Source organism: Aythya fuligula, chromosome 5 (genome assembly GCF_009819795.1).
Source record: "Aythya fuligula isolate bAytFul2 chromosome 5, bAytFul2.pri, whole genome shotgun sequence".
NCBI lineage: Eukaryota > Metazoa > Chordata > Aves > Anseriformes > Anatidae > Aythya > Aythya fuligula.
Genome location: NC_045563.1, coordinates 48407656 through 48427767, shown reverse-complemented (window position 1 = coordinate 48427767; position 20112 = coordinate 48407656). Strand labels below are relative to the sequence as shown.

At 39.9% G+C, this 20112-nt stretch overlaps 1 protein-coding gene across 3 annotated transcripts in view; it reads right to left on the bottom strand.

The window, feature by feature from the left end:
• CAPRIN1 (cell cycle associated protein 1) overlaps nt 1–19755 on the bottom strand; it is a 38164-nt gene extending 18409 nt beyond the window's left edge. For 2 of the 3 annotated variants that reach the window (XM_032189394.1, XM_032189396.1), the window contains exons 1-9: nt 19671–19755; nt 19171–19373; nt 9677–9739; nt 8278–8364; nt 5635–5873; nt 5443–5525; nt 3366–3503; nt 2083–2135; nt 1910–1996 (exon numbers count right to left, since the gene is read on the bottom strand). In XM_032189394.1, the coding sequence (XP_032045285.1) occupies nt 1910–1996; nt 2083–2135; nt 3366–3503; nt 5443–5525; nt 5635–5873; nt 8278–8364; nt 9677–9739; nt 19171–19371 (951 nt within the window). In that variant the 5' untranslated portion in view covers nt 19372–19373; nt 19671–19755. The remainder of the gene's footprint in view (nt 1–1909; nt 1997–2082; nt 2136–3365; nt 3504–5442; nt 5526–5634; nt 5874–8277; nt 8365–9676; nt 9740–19170; nt 19374–19670) is intronic. The other variant, XM_032189395.1, reaches the window with a different exon arrangement.
• Nucleotides 19756–20112: the final 357 nt, after the last annotated feature.

The following is a 20112-nucleotide window of genomic DNA, read 5'->3' as shown; positions in this document are numbered from 1 at the left end:
CACCACAGCTACTGTAAGCTGAGGCACAGAAAAACTATACAGTATATACAATCATCTTTCCTAAGGACAGTTCTCTTTCTCTCCAGAAGGAGTGAGATTTTGACACCAGCAAGTACAGCAAGAGTCATTCCAAAGACAGTTGTTCTCAATTACCCCTTTTTGAGTTAAATGTGGGAAAATAAAGTTCTTAATTATGAAGTAGTCTTCAACTTCAGATTTTTCTAAATTTCTCACTTAAACAAAGTACAAGAAATTCAGACAAAAAGGAGAGATAAATATCTAATTCTTACTGCTTTGTATTGTTCTACAGCAACAAAACTGATATAACACAGATTTAGCTGACTAAAAGGGCTATGAAAATTGAGTTTCTGAAAGCAGTCTCATACAAAACTACAATGATTTTACCATACTAATACGATTACTGCGTATTATCATTCCCATGAGGTAGATTTTTCACCTGTGCAATATATAGTCTTACACCTGAAGAGCAGAGGGAAGCACACCAGGCTCCAATCATAACAACACTTTCTATACTATCATGTCTTTATCCGTACTACTTACCTTAGGAACTACAGAGAACTGAACCTCTGAGCTACTCTGGACACTTGGTACAAACACAGACTTAAATTGGGTAGAGAGACTGAAGCCAAGCAAGCCTCAACATTAAACTATTGTGTCTAGTACAAATACCTCAAATATGCATTCCTCTTTTGTGTGCTATTTGGAGTGTTTCTTTACTTTACAAGAGGTTTCTTGAAACATATTCAATAGCAGTGATGCCTTACAGCATGTTTATGTGAGGGAATGGAATACTATGAGAAAATACTACTAAAATCTTTCACATGTAGCAATGTTAGTTAGTGTCTAGTTAACAATAAAAGCCTCACACCCATCCTAAGCATTATTAAATCTCTTAGTGGTCTCCAACACCCTAATATATGAATTTTGGCCAAACAAACTAAAACCAGGCAGAACAGATCACCATTTCAAAACGGTCCCTTTTTTTTACACCCCTTAAAGAGATGATGAATTCTCATTCCAGTGCAACACTTTAAAAGGCTGAAGAAAGCAAGGGGAGGAAATCTAAAAAAGTGATCATCTGGAATTTCCTGCTGCAAAAAGTTAAGGTGAACCAAAATCTAAACCTCCAGCTTTTGGAAGATGTTGCTTACAACTGGCTCTAACAGACACAAACCAAAGTCCAATATACCAGTGATTTGAATGACTCCATGAGACTTTTCCTTTCCAGTGCACAAAGGACACAAATTCTAGTATAACAATGATCGACTTGAACACACAGCTGAGTCTGAATTACTTAGCTGGGAATAGATCCCAGTAGCAATGTACCACAAACATCACGAGTAACAATCACTCAACTGCAAGGTAGCAACGAGTTAAACAATGTCAAGTACTGTATTTCTTGAAAGCAGAGATGTATATATAGAAGCATATTTTAATGCTGTATTATGTGTATACGCAATCTGGAACAGGTATTAAAATTCAGCTTGCTCTCCATGAAACTGCGCAAGGAAACACACAACTATGCCATGCTGTCAGCAGCTATGCAGGTAAACCTAAGTTCTACATTTGCAACAAAAGTCTCTTAGAAAAAAAAAGTCTTCAAATCTCAAGTCTTCTTAAGTCTAAGACTTAAGTCCCATTTTCCCATACAAGCTACTACTGAATAAAGCAAGATCTCCACAAGCTTAGCCAGGCTGCATAGTTTTTATTTTAAGTACTCCTGAACTAAATATACCATTGAAGAATGAATAGCCATCCCAAGCCTATTTAAATATATATATTTTTTATACATGTTGGGGGAGATAGGGTGAAGTACTAAAACCTGTCATGAATTGTGATTCAGTGGAAACAGGGATTGCAATTTTACCTGCAGTACACAAGATCTTACCTCAACCGTTTCAACTGTCCACTCATCTACCTGTTCCTTCTCACTACTGCTGAACTGAGTCTCTGCCATGAATTGTCTGTTTACATACTAAAATAAAAATAAGAAAGGGTATGAAAGTAAAAGTAAGTGGCATTACAGCTATATAAAATGACAGTCTTTCCAATGAGTAATACCTCAGTCGATTCAACTTCAGTCGGTTCAGTAAATTCCTCTGCTGGATCAGGTTCTGAAAAAAAAAAAAAAAAAAAGCCACCCACCACTTATGTGACAGAAGCAAAACATTACAGATTAGATTTTCTTTACCAAAAAAAAAAAAAAAAATTTACTTTAAAGAAGTGCTACAAATGACTAGTTCACAGGAATTACAGCTAGGTGTAAGAGTGAAGACACACATTTACACCTGATTCATATTAATACCTAACATTAGAAACCTACTATAACAAAGGGTATGGGATTCTACTGGGTCTAAAATCAGAACCTCAATATCACTGCCTTGTTCAATTAAGTATCTGCTGGGCTCTGAAACAAACCTGATGCTATAAATAAACTTCTGTCTCAAAATGAAGAAAATAAAAAGTATCAGAATATTAACAGAGTTAAGCAATAAAAAAGATCCTCAAAGTTTTGAAAATGAACTAAAAAATGCATTCTTACTACAAAGAATTACATTCAGTTACCCCAAATTTCAAATTTTCTCCAGAACATATTCGAATTTTAAGCATGTAAACATACTCTTGGCTTCAAAAGCTCTTGCGTTCTAAAAAAGGACTAACTGGCGGAAGAACCACCACAAAGCAGAAAAGCCTCTGGCAACCAGAACTTAAATCTTTGATTATTTTAATGCCACAAACAAAATTTTATTTGTAAGTGTTCATAACATGAATTTCTATAGGAAAAAAAGAATAGGAAAGATGTTGGAAATAATTTTCGTTTGCTTAACACTGCTTCCAAATCATTTCATTCTAGTTGGGGTTGTTCAGCAAATGCTGAAGGATGTGTTCAGAAGCAAGTCCCATCAAGTGACTTTGTTCCTTCACTCACGTGATGCTCCACAGTTAGAATTTTAAGCCTTTCCCTGTGGATGACTAAGGAAATTTTACAATGTGATCATCAGAAAGGACTTTAGTGATCTAAGGTCTTTCCAAAAAAGTAGCTGACATAAGACACTCTTACAGAAATCTTCTGAAACACAGCTCTGCTCTTCTTTCGTCAGTGCTGAAAGCAGGGCCAAATGAATGGCTAACTGTTCCGATATACACTGCCCAGCTGTTTGTGTATCTGATCATCACATAACTACATTTCTATTCAAGACACTAGTATGCATGAAGAATTTCAAAAAAATGAAGTGCCTTTTGCACTTAAAATTACATTTTCAATTTTATCATTCTGATGAATCCAAAGCAACAAGAAACTACAACAGAAACATGCTAGTCACAATGGATCTTCATACTCTTACCAGCTTCTGCTACAGCGTCTTCTACTGCAGGTGTGGGTGTTGCCTCTTCTTCCTCACATAACCCATTCTGATGGTTATGGGTGCTATCAAAGTAACTAGTTTGAAGAATACGTTCAACAATCTCCTTCAGGGCTTTATCTGGGAAAAGGAAAAATTTTAAAGTTAAAAATGAACAGGCACTCAATTCTAATTCTCGTCTTTTTACTAACCCTTTTCCTTTCTTCCCAAAGATACCATGGACATTTTATTGACCTTTTGCTATGAAGACGCTGCTGTGTCTATCTAGTCCACAGACGCTACTGCTACAGAACTACTGCCTGCATTACTAGATCATATTAAAATGAATAAGTAATCTACCTTAATAAGTATTCTACCTTACTTCAGAAAAATCTGAAGGGCAGGAAGAACCTTAGAAGTATACAATACTCTTCAGAAGATTTGTGAAATGCTTTGAAGTGAGTGTAGAGTTTATATTTTTGATTACACTTGTATTACTTCTGTATCGCTGGTCACTTTTGACTTTGAAAAGTTTCAACTTGATTTCTTTGCAATTTCCCAACTAAGAAACCTTACTGTAAGTCAATGTCTTATAGAAACAAGTAACAGTACAAATTAATTATTTGGCACCACCATCACAAAAATTTTTCCCATGAGGTAAGCAGCTCAGAACAGGCTTTTTAAGAGAAACAAGCACAAACTTACACTCAGTGCTTCACACAAAGGCCATCTCAATCCAGAATAAATCAGTATAACCACACTGGAAAGTTAGCAATACTGTCTGTTTAGTCCAACAAAAAATAGACTCAAAACAGAAGATTTACAATGCGTGTTTCACAAGTGATGTTGGTCACTTTATGAATCAATACATACACACAGGAGAGCACAGAATGTAGTAATATTGCCAATGACAGGACTAAAAGCTCATCCTGAGGTCCAGATGTAATGCCAAGCCCAACTTCATCCAGTAAGAAAATGACAAGGCCTCCAAGGAACATACCTAGTCTCTCTCCCAAAACTACTCCCCATACCTTCTCCTTCCTCTTTTGTCTCTCTCTAAAAACGTATACACTACACATCTACTGGCACTCATAACAATCCAACATCACTTGTTCTGCAAGAACTCTAAGTCTGAAATGGTTATATTAATCAAAAACCCAATAGCCTGGTATCTCTTCACAAAATTTCATTTTAACAATATAAATGGTTTGAGGTTTTGTATTCTGCCACTAACAAGCAGAGTCTTATACTAATTAAAGACACAGTATTTTACAATCTTCTGTGTATCATTCCTCAGTAAAGTGGGCTAGATAACAACTGCAATGCCATTATTTCATTTTCTACAAAGAGAACAAAAACTCTTTCAACAGCTCTGTATTATTGTAACATAATAAGGAATACTGGAAATTTAAAAAGCAAGTAAGAAAAGTTGCTAGCCATTTTACCTACAAAGAAGGTTAATCTTCCCTAAAATTTTGCTATTTATTTATTTCCAGCTAAAAACCTCAGAAATTCCCTACAATACAAGAAACAACTGTCTATCAGAGCCATTTTCTTAAGGTCTAATGTTAGAAGCTAAGTATCTGTGGAAATTTGACTGTTTTCTTGCGGAAATGCAATGTGAATGATCATGCCCCAATTTGCAGAGTTAATGAAACTAGGACAGAAATAAAATGCATCTGTAGGAGGGGACAGCAGAGAGCTGAACAGCACACTAAATAAGGCCAGGACAGTTTATATATTAGGTCGTATTATTGACTAAGCTCCTGGTCCACACACACACGTTTCCAGAAAACAAAGAATTGCTACCAAGCCTCAATGGCAGTAGAATACTGCTAAAACAGCAAGAACAGACTAAACTAAATACTGAATAATGCTGTATCAGTGGACAAAAATACAGATACACTACATCGTAAGTTCACTCTCCAATTATTGTTACAGTACAGACAATGTTCGGGAAAAAGTAGCTACTCTAAAAAGCTGGAAAGATATTTAACTGCTTAAGTTCTTTTATATCAGGCTATTTTAGTTCAAACATAAATTTGGTGCACTGCCCCTTTAATAAAGAGAACATACTTACAGGTTGTTCCACAAACAGGTTTCTCCTTCCCTTCCAGTAAGTCCCACAGGTGAACAGATGCTTGCTCATACTGCTCATTCAACCTTGAAAAACAGTAACAGAATTTCTTACTGAGCCTTTATATTATCATAGTATAAATATATCGTCAGCTGACTGACAATTACAAAGGAAAGTACTTTATTGTAAGCTTACCTCACGCTCATGTCTCGTTCAGGGTAAACTAACTTGTAAAATTCATCCAACATTGTCAGTTCCTCCTCTGTCAGCACCGGTACTCCATTTGATCCTTGCTTCAAGTCATTACGCACTTCATCGTCACCCAATTTGTCCAAAATAAACTGCAGTTCTAGTACAGTCTTTAAACGCTTCTGCTCAGCTTCTTCTCGCATCAGTTGTTCCCTACGAGCTGTCTTTTTTATTGTTTTCTGGATCTGTTCAAGAAGAAAAATGAATTCAGCATGTTTCAACTTCAATGCAGTGAATTCAAGGGAAAATGTAGACTTGAAATGTCTTTTATTGATACATAAAGATGGATGTTGGTATCGAACTGCCACTTATCAATTCAACATTACAGCAGAATAATCTGTGAAGTATAAGAAATACCTCTTAAGCAAAATCAAAAGCCCCAAAGTTAAGGCAAATTTTACAAACAATGCCACAAACCTTGGATTGTATTGGGTCTTTATCATATTCTTACTTGAAGCCTGTATTTCTGTGTGACTTATAACTAGTTTAGTCAAGCAACTGCAGTTACAGTGTCTAAAGCTTCAGACATTGTGTTACATGAAACAAGCCCAGCTAATTGTTATTTGCTTCCTTTATGAATTATTCTATAAACAGAAAATGATTTTGACACAGATTAAAGTGGCAAGAATGTACAAATGTACCTTTTAAAGGAACATTATGGCTATTTACAGCTTCTGGCTTCCATAACTCAGGGAGGAAATACAAGTAGAAAAGGTACAAGAAAAGGGCAACTCAATTAATGCAATAGAGCAGCTGCTTTATGAGCAGAGACCAAGTTTCAGGCTCTACTGTTTGGAGAAGTATGGGCAATCCAGATTATTTTGTTTTCTTTTATAAAGGTCAAAAAGGCCAGCAGATAACAGGAACAAAGTAGTTATTTACCATATCGCATCATAGTAGGAGGCATTTATTGAAACTACTAGGAGATCAGCTTAAAACAGATAAACAAGAGTACTCTTGTTTTGTACACCCCACGGGAGCGTGTAACTCATGGAGTGTTTTTCCATGAAATGCTGGGGAGAGGCAGTTATCGGCAAATTTAGAAAAAGGATTTGAACAAAACCTTGGACAAGTGGTCCAGAGATACTAAAGGGAACAGGAAGGGATATATTTTCTACTCAGTTTGATGATGATGGATGCTGGAAGGGAACAGATGACAGATAACAGTCAGCCAAGTACTACTTTACATAATACCTTCTGCAACCACTGTCACAGTACTGGTTAAAATGCATTACTGTTCTGAACCCACAGGATATTTCTTCTATTCCTAATTCTAGCATCCAAAACTCAGTTTGGTCTCTGCAAGTACACAATATTTTAACAGTCTTTTCCAAAGAAATGTAATCTGGGATAGTAACTTTTGCATTTTGAAGCATCTAAATTTATTTTTTTAAGCCAAAAACTTAATCTGATATTCAACTGCGTAAGAGCTAACTCCGATCTGAAAAAAAACGCAAGCAAACTTTAAAGCAAAATATCAGTTTGTTACTCCTGGATTCACTCATTTCTTTTAGCAGTCAGCTGACCAAGAAAATATTTCAGGACAGACTTGTCAGAGAAAGAAAGTTCTTCTTTACTAACATTCCATAAACATACATGGAAACCTGACACAAGAAAAGCAAAGAAATGGCTTGCCTTAGATGCCTACAAATTTACAACCAAATCTAACGCAGAAAGCAGCCAATAATGCAAGGATGCTAATGCCCTTAAAATTATCACATAGCTTGGTTCATGAATTAAATAGACTTGTTAGACCAGTGTTGCTGCTCTTTCTGTAACTCATCAACTCTAACTACATTTAGAATCTTCCAAGCTTGTAGGATGGATTAAGCTTTCAGCTTGCTCAGAATTCTTCCTTGCAACAATATTGCAAAGGTCTAAAGTTTTTGTTTGAAGCATGTCACAAGGAAAATAACACAGCTGTTCATGTAACTGAATTGTCTATTGAATTTTATAACCTAATCACACCATCACTTAATGAAACACCAGCTGCAGTCTACCTGTTTTACTAGTATTCAATTAACTTATCTTTTATGAAAATAATTTTAGTCTTAAACTATAGCATAGGCTAAGTTTCAAGATTGTATTTCCCATTAATAAGACTGCATGAATCTTGAAAAAAAAGAACTGCAATGCAACTGCAATGCCTTTCATTTGATAAGACTTGATATCATATATAGTAATATAAAAAAGCAGAACTCTCAGCCACTTGCCAAAGAAAAAAGCAGACCTCTGAAGTCACTCTTTTAAAAGAAACTGTTACTACTGGCAGTAAGCAGTCTACAATGTTGTACCGCAGGCCTCTTCTGTGATCACATTGTTTTCAACAGTTAGCTTTTATCAGAAAATTGCCATGTTATTTTTGTTGTCGTATCTTTATGCAGTCCTTCAGAAGAAATATTTTAGGAATAGTCTTCAGGAAACCCGATACAAGCTAGTACACAGTAAGAGAAAACAGCCAAACATACAGATACCGAGCATTTTGTCTTCCGTTAACAGAGGTTTTTAATGCATCTAGTATTAGCAAAAGACAATTTAAAGCACATTTCACACTGCATCTTATAGCCCACATCGGACGACTTTACTTACGTCTTGGCTCAGAGCCATAAAACTCCTCTGCAGTTCTTTAGCAAATTCCAGATTATTTGTCACTTCCTGGTATTTTGACACTGCATCCTTGAAGAAAAAAAAAAAGTAACCCATCAGAAATAGAACAAAGTATACACTTCCAACAAACTATTTCCTGCTTTTTAATTTCTAAGTGAGCCAGCTTTAAAAAGGTAACTATCTCTGAATGGAACTGCATCAAACTTAAGTATTGACTTTCACCATCCAAAATATGGAAGAGACTTCTGTACATCTTCAGCACTTGTTAGGTAAGTAAACTGAAATGTATGCATCTTATATGCTCACAAGCATGACATATATAATTTAAGATTTGACTTTATACAGTTTCTGAGAAAAACTAACAGACAGGCCTGTTATGGGAGAAGATCATGATGGGAGAAGAGCAATTTCAGTTATCTCTCCTGCTCATCAAACAGAAAACTTCTCATGGTTTATAACTTCATTAACACCATTAAAAAATAAAAATATATAAATTGGTGATATTTCAGTTGTCAGTTGGCACAGACAAAAAATAATTCGTGAAGCCCAGACAGATAAAAAGATCACATGGACCAAGGGAAGCAGCTAATTCTTGCAGTGTGAGCAGCTGCAATTGCTGAAGAGTACATTTTTTTTCTTAGTCCTTTTCAGCGCTGAAAATCATCAACAAAATATTGTTGATTACCAAGCATCTGGTAATCTCTTTAGTATCAACATGCATGTTTGCATAATACAACCAAATTTAATTTGATACTTGCTTCATATTTATTACAACTGGAAAATAGCTGCTGAGTTGAGCTCTGCAATAACCTACTTTAAGAAACAGCCTCAACAAGGAGAAAAAACACATATGTACAATAAGCCCAGCTTACCTAGTGTTATATCTGCTGCACTGATAACTGTGATACACACTGACATAGCTTATTTATGAGAGCTCTACAGAACTCAGTCCATGCTACCCTTGTAACTAGACTGCATGATATTTGTCAGTTACCACCAAGTGACTAAGCTCCTGAAGTTCTCCCTAGGAACATTTTCTGGGAAGAAAAGAATGATGTCCAGAGAACCTCAAAGGTATCATTTAGCTCTTTCAACAGTACTAGGTTATAACATAGGCCAATTTTCACCACAGTTTACTTACAACCTAACCTCAACAAGCATAACAAAGCATTACAACACATTCCTCTACTGATTCTTTCAGTTTCGTATTAACAGAAAAACTGAGGTGTTGTAAGCACTAAGAAACTGAATCCAAGTTAGAACTCATAAAAATCCAGATTTTAACAAGGGAAACAAAGTGAAATTCATTCATCCTTTCCCTCCCCACCACCATCGCTAAACACTTTACAAGAGATCTGGTTAGTATATTTTTTTCTTTTACCAGTTGATCTTGATTTAGACGTTCTCCCTTGTTCATTCGTTCCTGGTAATCATCAAGTTTACTCTGAAAAGGAAGAAGAATGATATTACAAAGAGGCAAAATCAGGTTACTGCTTTTTCTACTTCTGTTAAGAAATTACAGTAAACACTGACTGTAACTTATTACACAAAACATGCAACTGTCATGTACAAATCGTACCTGAGAAAACTTGCCTACTTGGTTAAAAATGTAAATACTTTCCCAAGAGACAAATATTTTAATCTTGTTTGCTTGGACTATCGCTATACATCTTCCTGAACAGTCTTAATTTCTAAGGAAAGACATTTCTTCTTACGGAGAGAATGCTCTCAATGTACATTTCTTTTAGTCCTAATGATAGAGAGCTGAACAGAGTTCTAAGCCTGAGCTTATCATCACTCTATCACTACGATACCAAAAACATGACTGCAAAAAAAAATAAATAAAATAAAAAGCCACTGCTAATAAAATTCAGAGCTCTAATTCTTTGTGCTGGCATCAGTTAAGATAGTCTCAAAGAATTTAAAATAGTTTCCAATCCTTTGTGCAAGAATGCCCACCAACACAACTCATATTAATAGCTCTGGAATATTTTAGCTTAAAAACATCAAGACTTTCTTTTTCAGGAGAAAAAGACTTTCTTTTTCAGTAGAAAAAAAAAAAAAAAAAAAGAAAGGGAATCATTAGGTTAATTTTCAACAGGAACAATTCTCTGATCTGCTTAAATACAAAACCATGCAAAACACTGACAAGTTTACCAAAAGCAGGTAAAACTTATGGATGCCCTAAGTGACAAAGGATCTACAGGGGTAGGTTTTAAGGGTCTTAGAACGGAAGCAAAGTCTTTAAGGATAACATTTCCCACTAATCTCTAAGTTTTCACTATTTCTACATCAAAACTGGTTTTAATTTTATGAAGTTTGCCCTGATCTTATTGAAAGCATTACCATGAGTCCTTAATAATTATCTTTCCAATCTAGTATAACAACAATGTAACAAAAAGAAACACTTCCTTCTGAATGTAAAAGAATTAAAACCCTAGTGCAACCACTGTTTTCGAGTTTATACTTGTCACCGAATGACAGATTTTATTTTTTTTTGGTGGTGGCAGTGGCTTAGTTTTGGATGGTTAGTTAGTTGATTGTTTTCCTTTTTTTTTTTCTTCTAACTTCTTTTGCTTCATGACATTTCAGTTAAAATATTTCATTGATATTTTTCTAGCTAATTCAACTTCTGTGCTCACGATCAACCTTTGGGAATGGCTTAAGTCTGTGAAACAGTTTAACAACAAAGCTCATCTTACTCGATGCCCAGCATCACTTAGTCAAACACAGAACCACATTACACAACTTGGTCCTCTGATCACTACCACAGACAAAGCAATTTATTTCTTTGAAAATCTTACGCATTTAACATTTTTACTACTTTGTCTTTCACTGCATTAGAGTTAATAAAGGCCTAAGCAAAATCAAAGAACAACTTCCTGAACTCCAGAAATACATTACTTGGAAGTTCATGCTGGAGACAGACACTAGCACTGCAACAGTTGTGAAATGCAGCAGCCACGGTTGGAAATACATTAAAAATGACTCTGAAAAGCATTCGGCATATTGGAAATCTACCACAGCACGAAATAAGGGCATTTGACTCTTCCACATACTGTCTTCTTTTAAAATAGATTATGATGTTGCTGCATACCAAAAGTAGTAGTTTTCATGATTTCAGAGATCCTAGCTGAGCTGTGAAGAGTCGAAAAGGCAGGATAAAGAGCTCACACAAGCCAATGCCACAGTGCAATGCCAGCCAGGTTAACTGAAGCTCTCTGCTTAAGGTGGCTTAAGCCCTACGCTAAACTGGCATCACAAACATATTTCAGTAAGTTTTTATTTGCTTAAGCCACTTACCCCCATGCTGCAGTTTTACCATTCCCTCAGTCACACTGATGCAATTGTTTGTGAGGCTGCACAGTAAATTTGACTGCTAATATCAGCCTGTTCAAAAAGTGTCTACTAAAAAGCCTTAAAAAACACAATTTCAGTGATCTAATTTCCAACACAAGCCCATAAAATATCGAAACAGTAAAACCAATAGGATGGAACACCAAAATATAGAAGAACACTACTTAGATCAGCATTGTTGAAGAAAACATATTGCAAAATAATGCTGCATAACACTCACATAATCTATTTTGCTGGCTAGGGACACAGGGGAGGAATGAGATGAAAATACCCCTGACTACTACAATTGTTTCAGCATAGTTTTTCCACACAGCCTTACTTCAGCATGGCTTGTATCTTCAGATTAAGCACATTGCAATAACCTATTCAAATAGGATACAAGCTTTTCTTAAATGGTTGAATATCTTAAAGTCTAACGTACATTCTTTATTCATCTGTTTTTCATTCTGCGGTTCTATCAGCTAAAAGGCAAAGGATAACATGCCTATTTCTAGCCTTTAGGAACTGCAGAGCAGCTAATTCTCTTCACCTTTTCTTCCCTGAGAACGTCCCTATCAGAAAAGGAAAAGCAAAAGAAGGAAATCCCTTTCAGCTGCAATGCAGAGGACAAAGTCAATGTGCAGTTCATTACACGTTATCAGAAAGATCTCAAGTGCCAAGGTAAGCATTTTTCTATCATCCCAAAGACACAGTAAGATCAAAATGTTGCACTACACAGAAGCATTAAGGAAGCACAAAGCTTTCTTTTTAATCTGCACTGTCAACTAACACCAATATAACAGCAGCATTAGTGCTGTGAAATAACTGCAGTAAAATTCCCACTTAGCAACCTACTGCAGCGTTTGCAAGATTTTCTTAATTTTACCCCTTCCACAACTTCACCCTTACTCATGATGAAGCATAAAAGCTAAACCAGCACAAAAAAAAAAATCAGGTGGCAAAGTGAATTTATAAATTGTCTATTAAACAGCTCACAAGTCATCAGACCCCAGTTCTGCAGACAAAACCAACATGCTACAGCTCTTTTTCCACTGAGATTCTTGAACTATTTTGGAGGTCCCTAGGAGAAAAGCACTACATACAGGCTACATGCTTGGGCTGGGGGAAGGCAGGGAGATGATGGTGTTAGCTGTTTAACTATAAACCCTGTATCTTATTTTAATAGGAATCCAAAATTGAGTTACTTCTCTATGGTAACAGTTACCTTCCCCTCAGATTCAGGTTCTCATTACCTGAACTGCCTCCAAAATGTCAGCCTGAAGTGAAAGAAGTGCAGTTACATGACACTAGTTTCAAAATGCCTGACCACTCAGCTGTGCTGTTACAGTCATTTTCAGTGCTATGCTATAAACCGGATCACTGGAATGATCTGATTAAAAATAACCCTCAAAAAAAAGGGGGGGGGGGGGGTGCAGGGAGCAGGAGGAGGCACTATATTTAACCAGATAATTTCAATGATATGGTTTATACCAGTTCCATCAGCACAACTGTACGTGACAAGCTGCAGTGTGGAAGGGAAGAGGGTAAACTCTTCAACCCAGTGAGGCAAGCACTGCAATGCACACTTCCCTACAAGCCAAGAAAAGATGGGGTGGTATGACTACTTCAAGTCTGTTTTCAAAGATACCTCAAAAATTGTATGTATTTTTTTTTAAATCATCATTAAGCAATTAAGAAAATTCAAAACTTCACACAGCTCTTAGACCTCTCCCACTCGACCAAAAAAAGCCAAGCTATGAAATTCAGTTTTGTTAACCTTTTACATTTGCACATTATACTTTATTTTCCCCCACCATCATTCTCTAGTCACATAACAGCTTAGCTTCCAAGCAAAGCCTGTTCAGAAATGATCAAAAAAATCAGTCTTCCTACCTCCTCAGAAAAATAGAGAGGAAAAAAAAAAGGAAAAATGTGAAATAATTGAATGGTATAATGAATGAAAAACAGAAGTTCAAGATCTCTCAAAAAACATCCCACAATTCTCACATTCACTTTATTACATATTTTATATATAATATACATACTTTAAATTATATATACACACCTAACAGAAGTCCCAAGAAGCTGTCTCAGTCTTGATTTATAACCAAAGAGAGGTAATGAAGTACTCCAGTATTCCAAAACAGGCATGCTTAGAGCTCTTCATTTTAAAACAAATAATTTTTGAAGTAACAGTTTTAAGCATTTTTATGATTCTTTTTGCCCAAAACTAAGTCTGACAGTTTAGAAAAAAGCATCTCCATGACACATTAGACAAGCTTGAAGTGAACGATACGTGCCCATTCCAGGACAGGAGCCTCATGATCAGCTTACTCCAGCCGAGACTGATCACAAAAGGGGTGTTCTCCTTCTCTGGGTGCCACACTGTTAGCCCTGCCTACACACCAACATGGCCAGACTGACAGCTGGGTCAGGAACCTCATCCAGCCAAACATGTATAGTGATAAGAGATGTAAGAACAGCGAGGAGCGGGACCCACTCCATCCCAAAGCAATGCAGAACTGTGCATTCTTTGAAAACTTTCAAATGCAAATGAGTTGACAAAGAGAAAACCTGCTTCTTAGTTACCTGGAATAAGTTAAGTCACAAATCAGTGAAACTCCTAAAAGCTCTGTCAACTGCATATGGATGTATATTCTCCTTCCAAATTACCCGTTTCCTATGTAAACACTATGAATTAATAAATAAGCTGTCTATATTGCAGGAGACCTGGATTTTGTTCCACATGAGCTGCTTTTACAACACCAAGGAAACTCCACAACACAGGCTTTTATTTGTGAATAAAGCTATAAAAGTTCCTACTTTTGTCTCATCTTCTACATTATCAATACACTCTATTTGCATATTTGCTTTACAGTACTTTATTTCTTTACCCCTACTGCAGTGTAGAAACAACACCACCGGTACAACCTTCTCCCGGTACATTCTGTTTATCTTTTCCTTCTGAAAGAACAGGAAAAGCAAAGCATCAAGTCAGCAGCAGCAGGACTTGAACAACTGGAAGACCTTAGACAGCTTCTAAGGGTCAACATAAACCTAGTTAACAGAACTTGCTAACAGAAATAATCCCTATGCTATATGAAATGGTTCAAAAAAAAAAATGGAGTAAGTTGAAACCAAAATCTACCAAACACCAAATAATTTCACTGATAAATCTGCTCGGTTTTTAAGAGATGAAGCTTGGTTATCCAAAACTGGTATGAAAAGAGGTTTCAGAGAAAGTTTCAGACTTTCAATACTGTTTCAAAGAGTTTTACGGTTCCTTGCTTTCAAAATTGTTTCCTCTCTGAAGAGAGATTTGAATTAGCCTGGTACTTCCACCCAGCATAGACTGTAACCAGACCCTTCTGAAGCAGTACTTGTTCTAAAGGAAATTCTAGATCAGCATTCCAGAAGAACCAACTTACATGTGTGGGGGTAGAAGGGGGGAGAAGAGGAGGTGATAAAAGAATTCGTTCTTTAAAAAACAGCGTGTAACAGTGATAGACCACAGTAACTGCTGGGAACAGCAATACACCTTGCATCCCTCAAGCGTTATTAAGATTGCAGAGAGAAGACTGTGGTGCCATGCCAGTAACAGGGAGGTGACTGCTTCCATCCTAACAGGACAGGACCTACACACACTGCAAATGTAGGCTACCCCTAGGGCTGATCTGATGCCATAAAACCCAACGGCTCACTCAGAGGACAAACTACTGACAGAACCAGGTTTCCAAGGAGAGGTTCTGGAGAGACACTCACAAGCCCTGAACATGCAAGAGGCCCACGGAATGGTGCAAAAGCACTTGGGAGTGCTGACAAGTAACTTGGAACACGGCACCTTCCTGCTATCACTAGCTGCACCTACAGGAATAGAAAACTGATCTCAGCTTTCGCTACAGGTTGCTAGCTGTTAATCCAACACTTCATTGAATGGGGAGACAGCTGCCTCTTAAGTCAGATCAACCTGAAATACCCAACTACTGCTCCAAAGCAAGTTCATGTGTAATAACATCAGAGGCAATTTTAAGTGCTAGTTTTTTTAACCCGGTCTCAATTTTACTTATTCAGGAATTCAGAGACAAGCTGATAAAGCAACTGCATCTTAAGTTACCATCTACAGCTAAAGCGCCCCATCTTCACAACCGTAACCTGAATACACCAAGCCCAACTCATGTTAGGTAGCTCAAGCTAACATACTTCATATGTGCAGTCGCTCAATAACCTTTGTGATCACTGGCCCATACCTTAAAACATGTTAGCAAATGAGGCATTTTGTCCATCTTACAGAACATTTGGTTTTAAAAACCGTTCTCATATAACTCATGCTATATTATTTGAGCTGAAATCAAACAGCTCTTTGTTTTTTCATTCCCCATTGTACAAAGACGTGAGAGTTTGATCTACATTCAGTCAGCTTCATTTGGAAAGGATCTACTCATCTAAGAACAGAGGAAAAAAACAAGAGTACCACTCCTATCAGTTCCAAATATAAAGAGAGCACAGACATTTTCAGGCCATGTTCCTATATACGTTTAGGAACAGTAATTCAATTTATCCTAATCCTTTTTAATACAAACCAGACTAAATATTTAAAATAATAAGGTCTCTTTTACAAAAAGAAAAAAGCATAACTAAGAATTTAGTATTTTTAATTTATGAATACTCAAAAACAGCACAGAACTCAGGAGTATTATGATTTTGAATTCTGTATTTTTCCCTTCACATCATTTTATCCTCAGAGCTTAAAAGGGAACATTACAACAATTTACTTCCATCTTTCTATTTTTTCATAAAGAATGACCTTTATTTAACCAAAAGCTGCACATATCATTTACGAGCTAAGATGGTACTTTTTACATAGTATTTTTTGTGCACTAGAAGCACGTTGTAGTGTCAAATATATTTTTATATTTGTTCTCAAAAATAAAGCCCTCAAAATCATCTCTACAGGCCTTTGTTATCAGCTGCTCACAAAGAACTAAACGTTCAGCTAAGCAGGAGCTTTCTGCAAGCTAGTCTTTCATGAAGAAAGATTTCTTCCTGATTTTTTTTTTTATCTCCCCCAAAAAAGACATTCTCATCAAAAGATTGAAAATAAAGGAGAACGAATTTGTGTACTTGCGTAAATTTATCAAGTAACAATAAAATTAATGAAGTCCATGTGTACAGCAAGTTTTATTTTAAGCATTTGATGTTCTCTTTAATAAGGAATGATGATTTAGTAAAGAACTGTTGTTTCCCCCACTAAAGGGCAAGCTCAAGTCCACAAATTACTAAATTCATCTTGATGTATTTAAGCAAAATTATCCCATGATTATGACAGAGTTTACATTAGAATCTTACTCCAGTAAGTTTCAGAATGCTTTCAGCCAAAATGACTTACAGAAATCTTTGAATTTTCATTCATCTCTCTAAGAGAATGCCTACCACTTTTTTTTCCTTTTTTTTTTTTTTTTTTTTTTTTAAAGAAAGACCTAGCTTTTTGTTTGTCTGTTTTTAGGGTCACATTGTTTAACACCAAATCTCCCTACAGAGAGGCTCTAAGTAATTTTAATAGAAGATCTTCCTTCAAGCCATTTCCAGAAAAAAAGGCATTTTCCCTGCATATACCTGCAATGACACCATAGTTACAAAAACATAGTGACAGCAGCCACAGATACACAAAAAATAACAAAAAACTAGGGCTTTAATGAGACCAGTAATTTTCACTGCATTCTCTCTGGAGTAATGGCCTTCCACACATCCTTCTAACTTAAGGTACTATAGAAGCCATCCAAAAGGTCCATTCAAATAAAAGGGAATGGCTACACCAAATATAAATTAGGTATAAATTATTTATTTTAAAAGGTGAATAAAAACACTACTAGAAAGGAAAGCTGACTTGCACACCAATAAGTGTGCTTATCCTCTTTATTTCTTCCAAGCCACAAAATAGATCATAAGACCTTTATTTTAAAAATACAGATTTTCAACATCACAGAAGACTATTTCCTGAGTTTTTTTTTTTTTTGTTGTTGTTTTTTGGATGTGGAAGTCGATTGTTCTAAACCATTTGGGACTGAAGGATTTGCATTCTTTTTCAAGTTGAGGACCAGAATTATTCTGTGTGCACACATTTGCATGCACTAAGAAAAATATTTTGTCCTCTATATACACAACAGTGTTCAGACAAGGCTCAAGAAGAGATCTTCCAATTCTAAAGCTTATCTAAAAGCTCCTGGCTTGCTTCTTTTTGTTGCTTTGTTTGCTGAAGAAAAGGGAAATCCAACTTTTTTTTTTTTTTTTTTTAAGTGAGAAACCACACACCATGCAGATTTACAGCTACAAAGTAAAGCATGGATTTCTTCATTTTTGACTCACCTGTACAGGCTAAAGGTTTTGCTTTCTATAAATACAGAATACTAGTCTAGACTACTAGAACCTGAAGGGCTAGGTAAAAAAATTAATAGAGTAACTGTGCCTATTCACTGTTAATAGAAGAAAGAGATATAGGGCCTCAGCGCAGGCCTAAAATTTTATTTTAGTGCTCCCAATTTTTAGTTTAGTAACACAGTGCTTTTAAGCAAGTCTGTAGGCTATGCGTCTGGTAGTATTTTACTGCCGGACACCTCATGCTCTGTAGGTTGGAAACCCCTCCGAGGCTCGTTTCACCTGACAACACGGAGCGGGTGCCATATAAATCGCGAGCAGCTCCAGCACCCTCTATTCTCTTCTCCTCTGCCACAACCTCGAACCCTCCGAGGCCGGCCGCTTTAGCAGCGGCTCTTTCTATAAATAACCGCTCGGAGGCCGCTTCCAGCTGACCTCAGCCTCCCGCAGGGGCGAGCTGAGAGCCGCGGGCGGCCCCCGGCTTTGTGCAGGCAGCTGGCACAATGCGGCTCCGCCGGGGAGGCTGAGGCTGGGGCCGCCGCCGCCATGTTAGCTGCCGCTTCCATGTGCGCGGCCCCGGGGCCGGCAGCGCCGCCCGCTCGCCCCGAGGCCGGGAGGGGACGGGGATGGGGATGGGGAAGGGGGAGCGGAGCCGGGGGAAGGCGGCAGCGAGAGCAGGGCCCGGGGAAGGAGGGGGGGGAGGGGGGAGCCGCCGGGCAAGGCCCCGCCGCGGCGAACAAAAGGCGGAAGGGGGGGGAGGGACCGCGCCGCACGGGGGTCTCGCCGGCAGCCTGCGGGGCCCCCCCGCCGCCCCCCATCGCCCCCCGGCCGCTGCGGTGAAAGGAGGAGGGGGAGCGGCCGGGGGGTTAACCGGGGGGCGGCAGGGCCCAGGCGGGGGGAGCCCCAGGAAAAGGGGCCCGGGGACCCCCGAAAGAGGAAGGGGGAAGGCCGAGAGAGAGCAGCTCGCCCTTCTGGAACCTTCCAGCGGGCGGCCCCTGGGGGCGAGGCCGGGAACAACCCGGAGCCGGCAGCAGGAGGGCACGGCTGGGGAAGGGGCCCCGCGTGCCCTCGGCCTGGGGGGGGGGGGGGGAGAGCCCCGGGGGCCGAACCCCGCCGTGAGGGCCGGGAGGGGGGCGGTGAGCGCGGGGGGGGCCGCCGTGCGGGCACCTTTTTCTTCTCCAGGTTGCGCAGCTTCTTGTCGATCACGCCCAGGATCTGCTTCATGGCCTCGGTCTGCACCGAGGTGATGCTGCCGCCCGACGCCTGAGGGGCCGCTGCCGCCGCCGCCGCCGCCGGGGCGGGCTCGGTGGCCGTGCCGGCCTTGCCGCTGCTGCTGCTCGCCGCGGTGCTGTTGGTAGCCGAGGGCATCTCTGTGCGGGAGGGAACGAGGCAGAGAAGCGGGCGCGCGTTACGGGCGAACGGGCCGCCGGAGGGGACACGCGGGAGGGCGGGCGCGCTCTCGCCGCCGCTTCCCCACGCCCAGTGCGCGCGCACGAGCCCGGAGCCGGAGCCGCACCTGCCGCGCGCGCGCTCCCCCCCCCCCCCTCCCGCCGCTGAACGGCCTCGGGCGCGCGCGGGCGCGGTCACGTGACGGGCGGCCTCTCGCCCAGCCAACGGTCACCGCCCGGCCTCGCCTCACCTCCCCCCAACCCCCTCAGTCCCCTCACCGTGTGCGTGACCGGCCCGCGCCAGGGGTGTGGGTGCGCCGCGCTGTCTGTCAGGGGATGGCCGCCTCAGCCGACTCCGGCCCCGCCGCCCGCGCTGCTCCTGCCGCCGCCGCCGCCGCCGGGGGAAGAGAGGCAGAGACAGAGAGAGAGAGAGAGAGAGGGGCGGGAGCGCGCACGCGAGCGCGTTAGGCAGGCGGCCCCGGGAGCGAGCGGCGCCGGGTCCTCGCCGCCCGCGGCTGCCCGCCCAGAACGCCTGAGCCCGCCGGCGCCGCGCCGCCTGCCCTGCGGCTCGCCTGGCGCGGGGCTTGCAGGCGCGCGCTGGGGCGCCTGAGCGCCGGACACAATAGCGGGGCGGGGCGCGGCGAGGACCCCGGGCGCCATCACCCCCCCACACACACACACAGCTCCCGCCCTTAGGGCACGGGCCCGGCCGCCGGAGTCA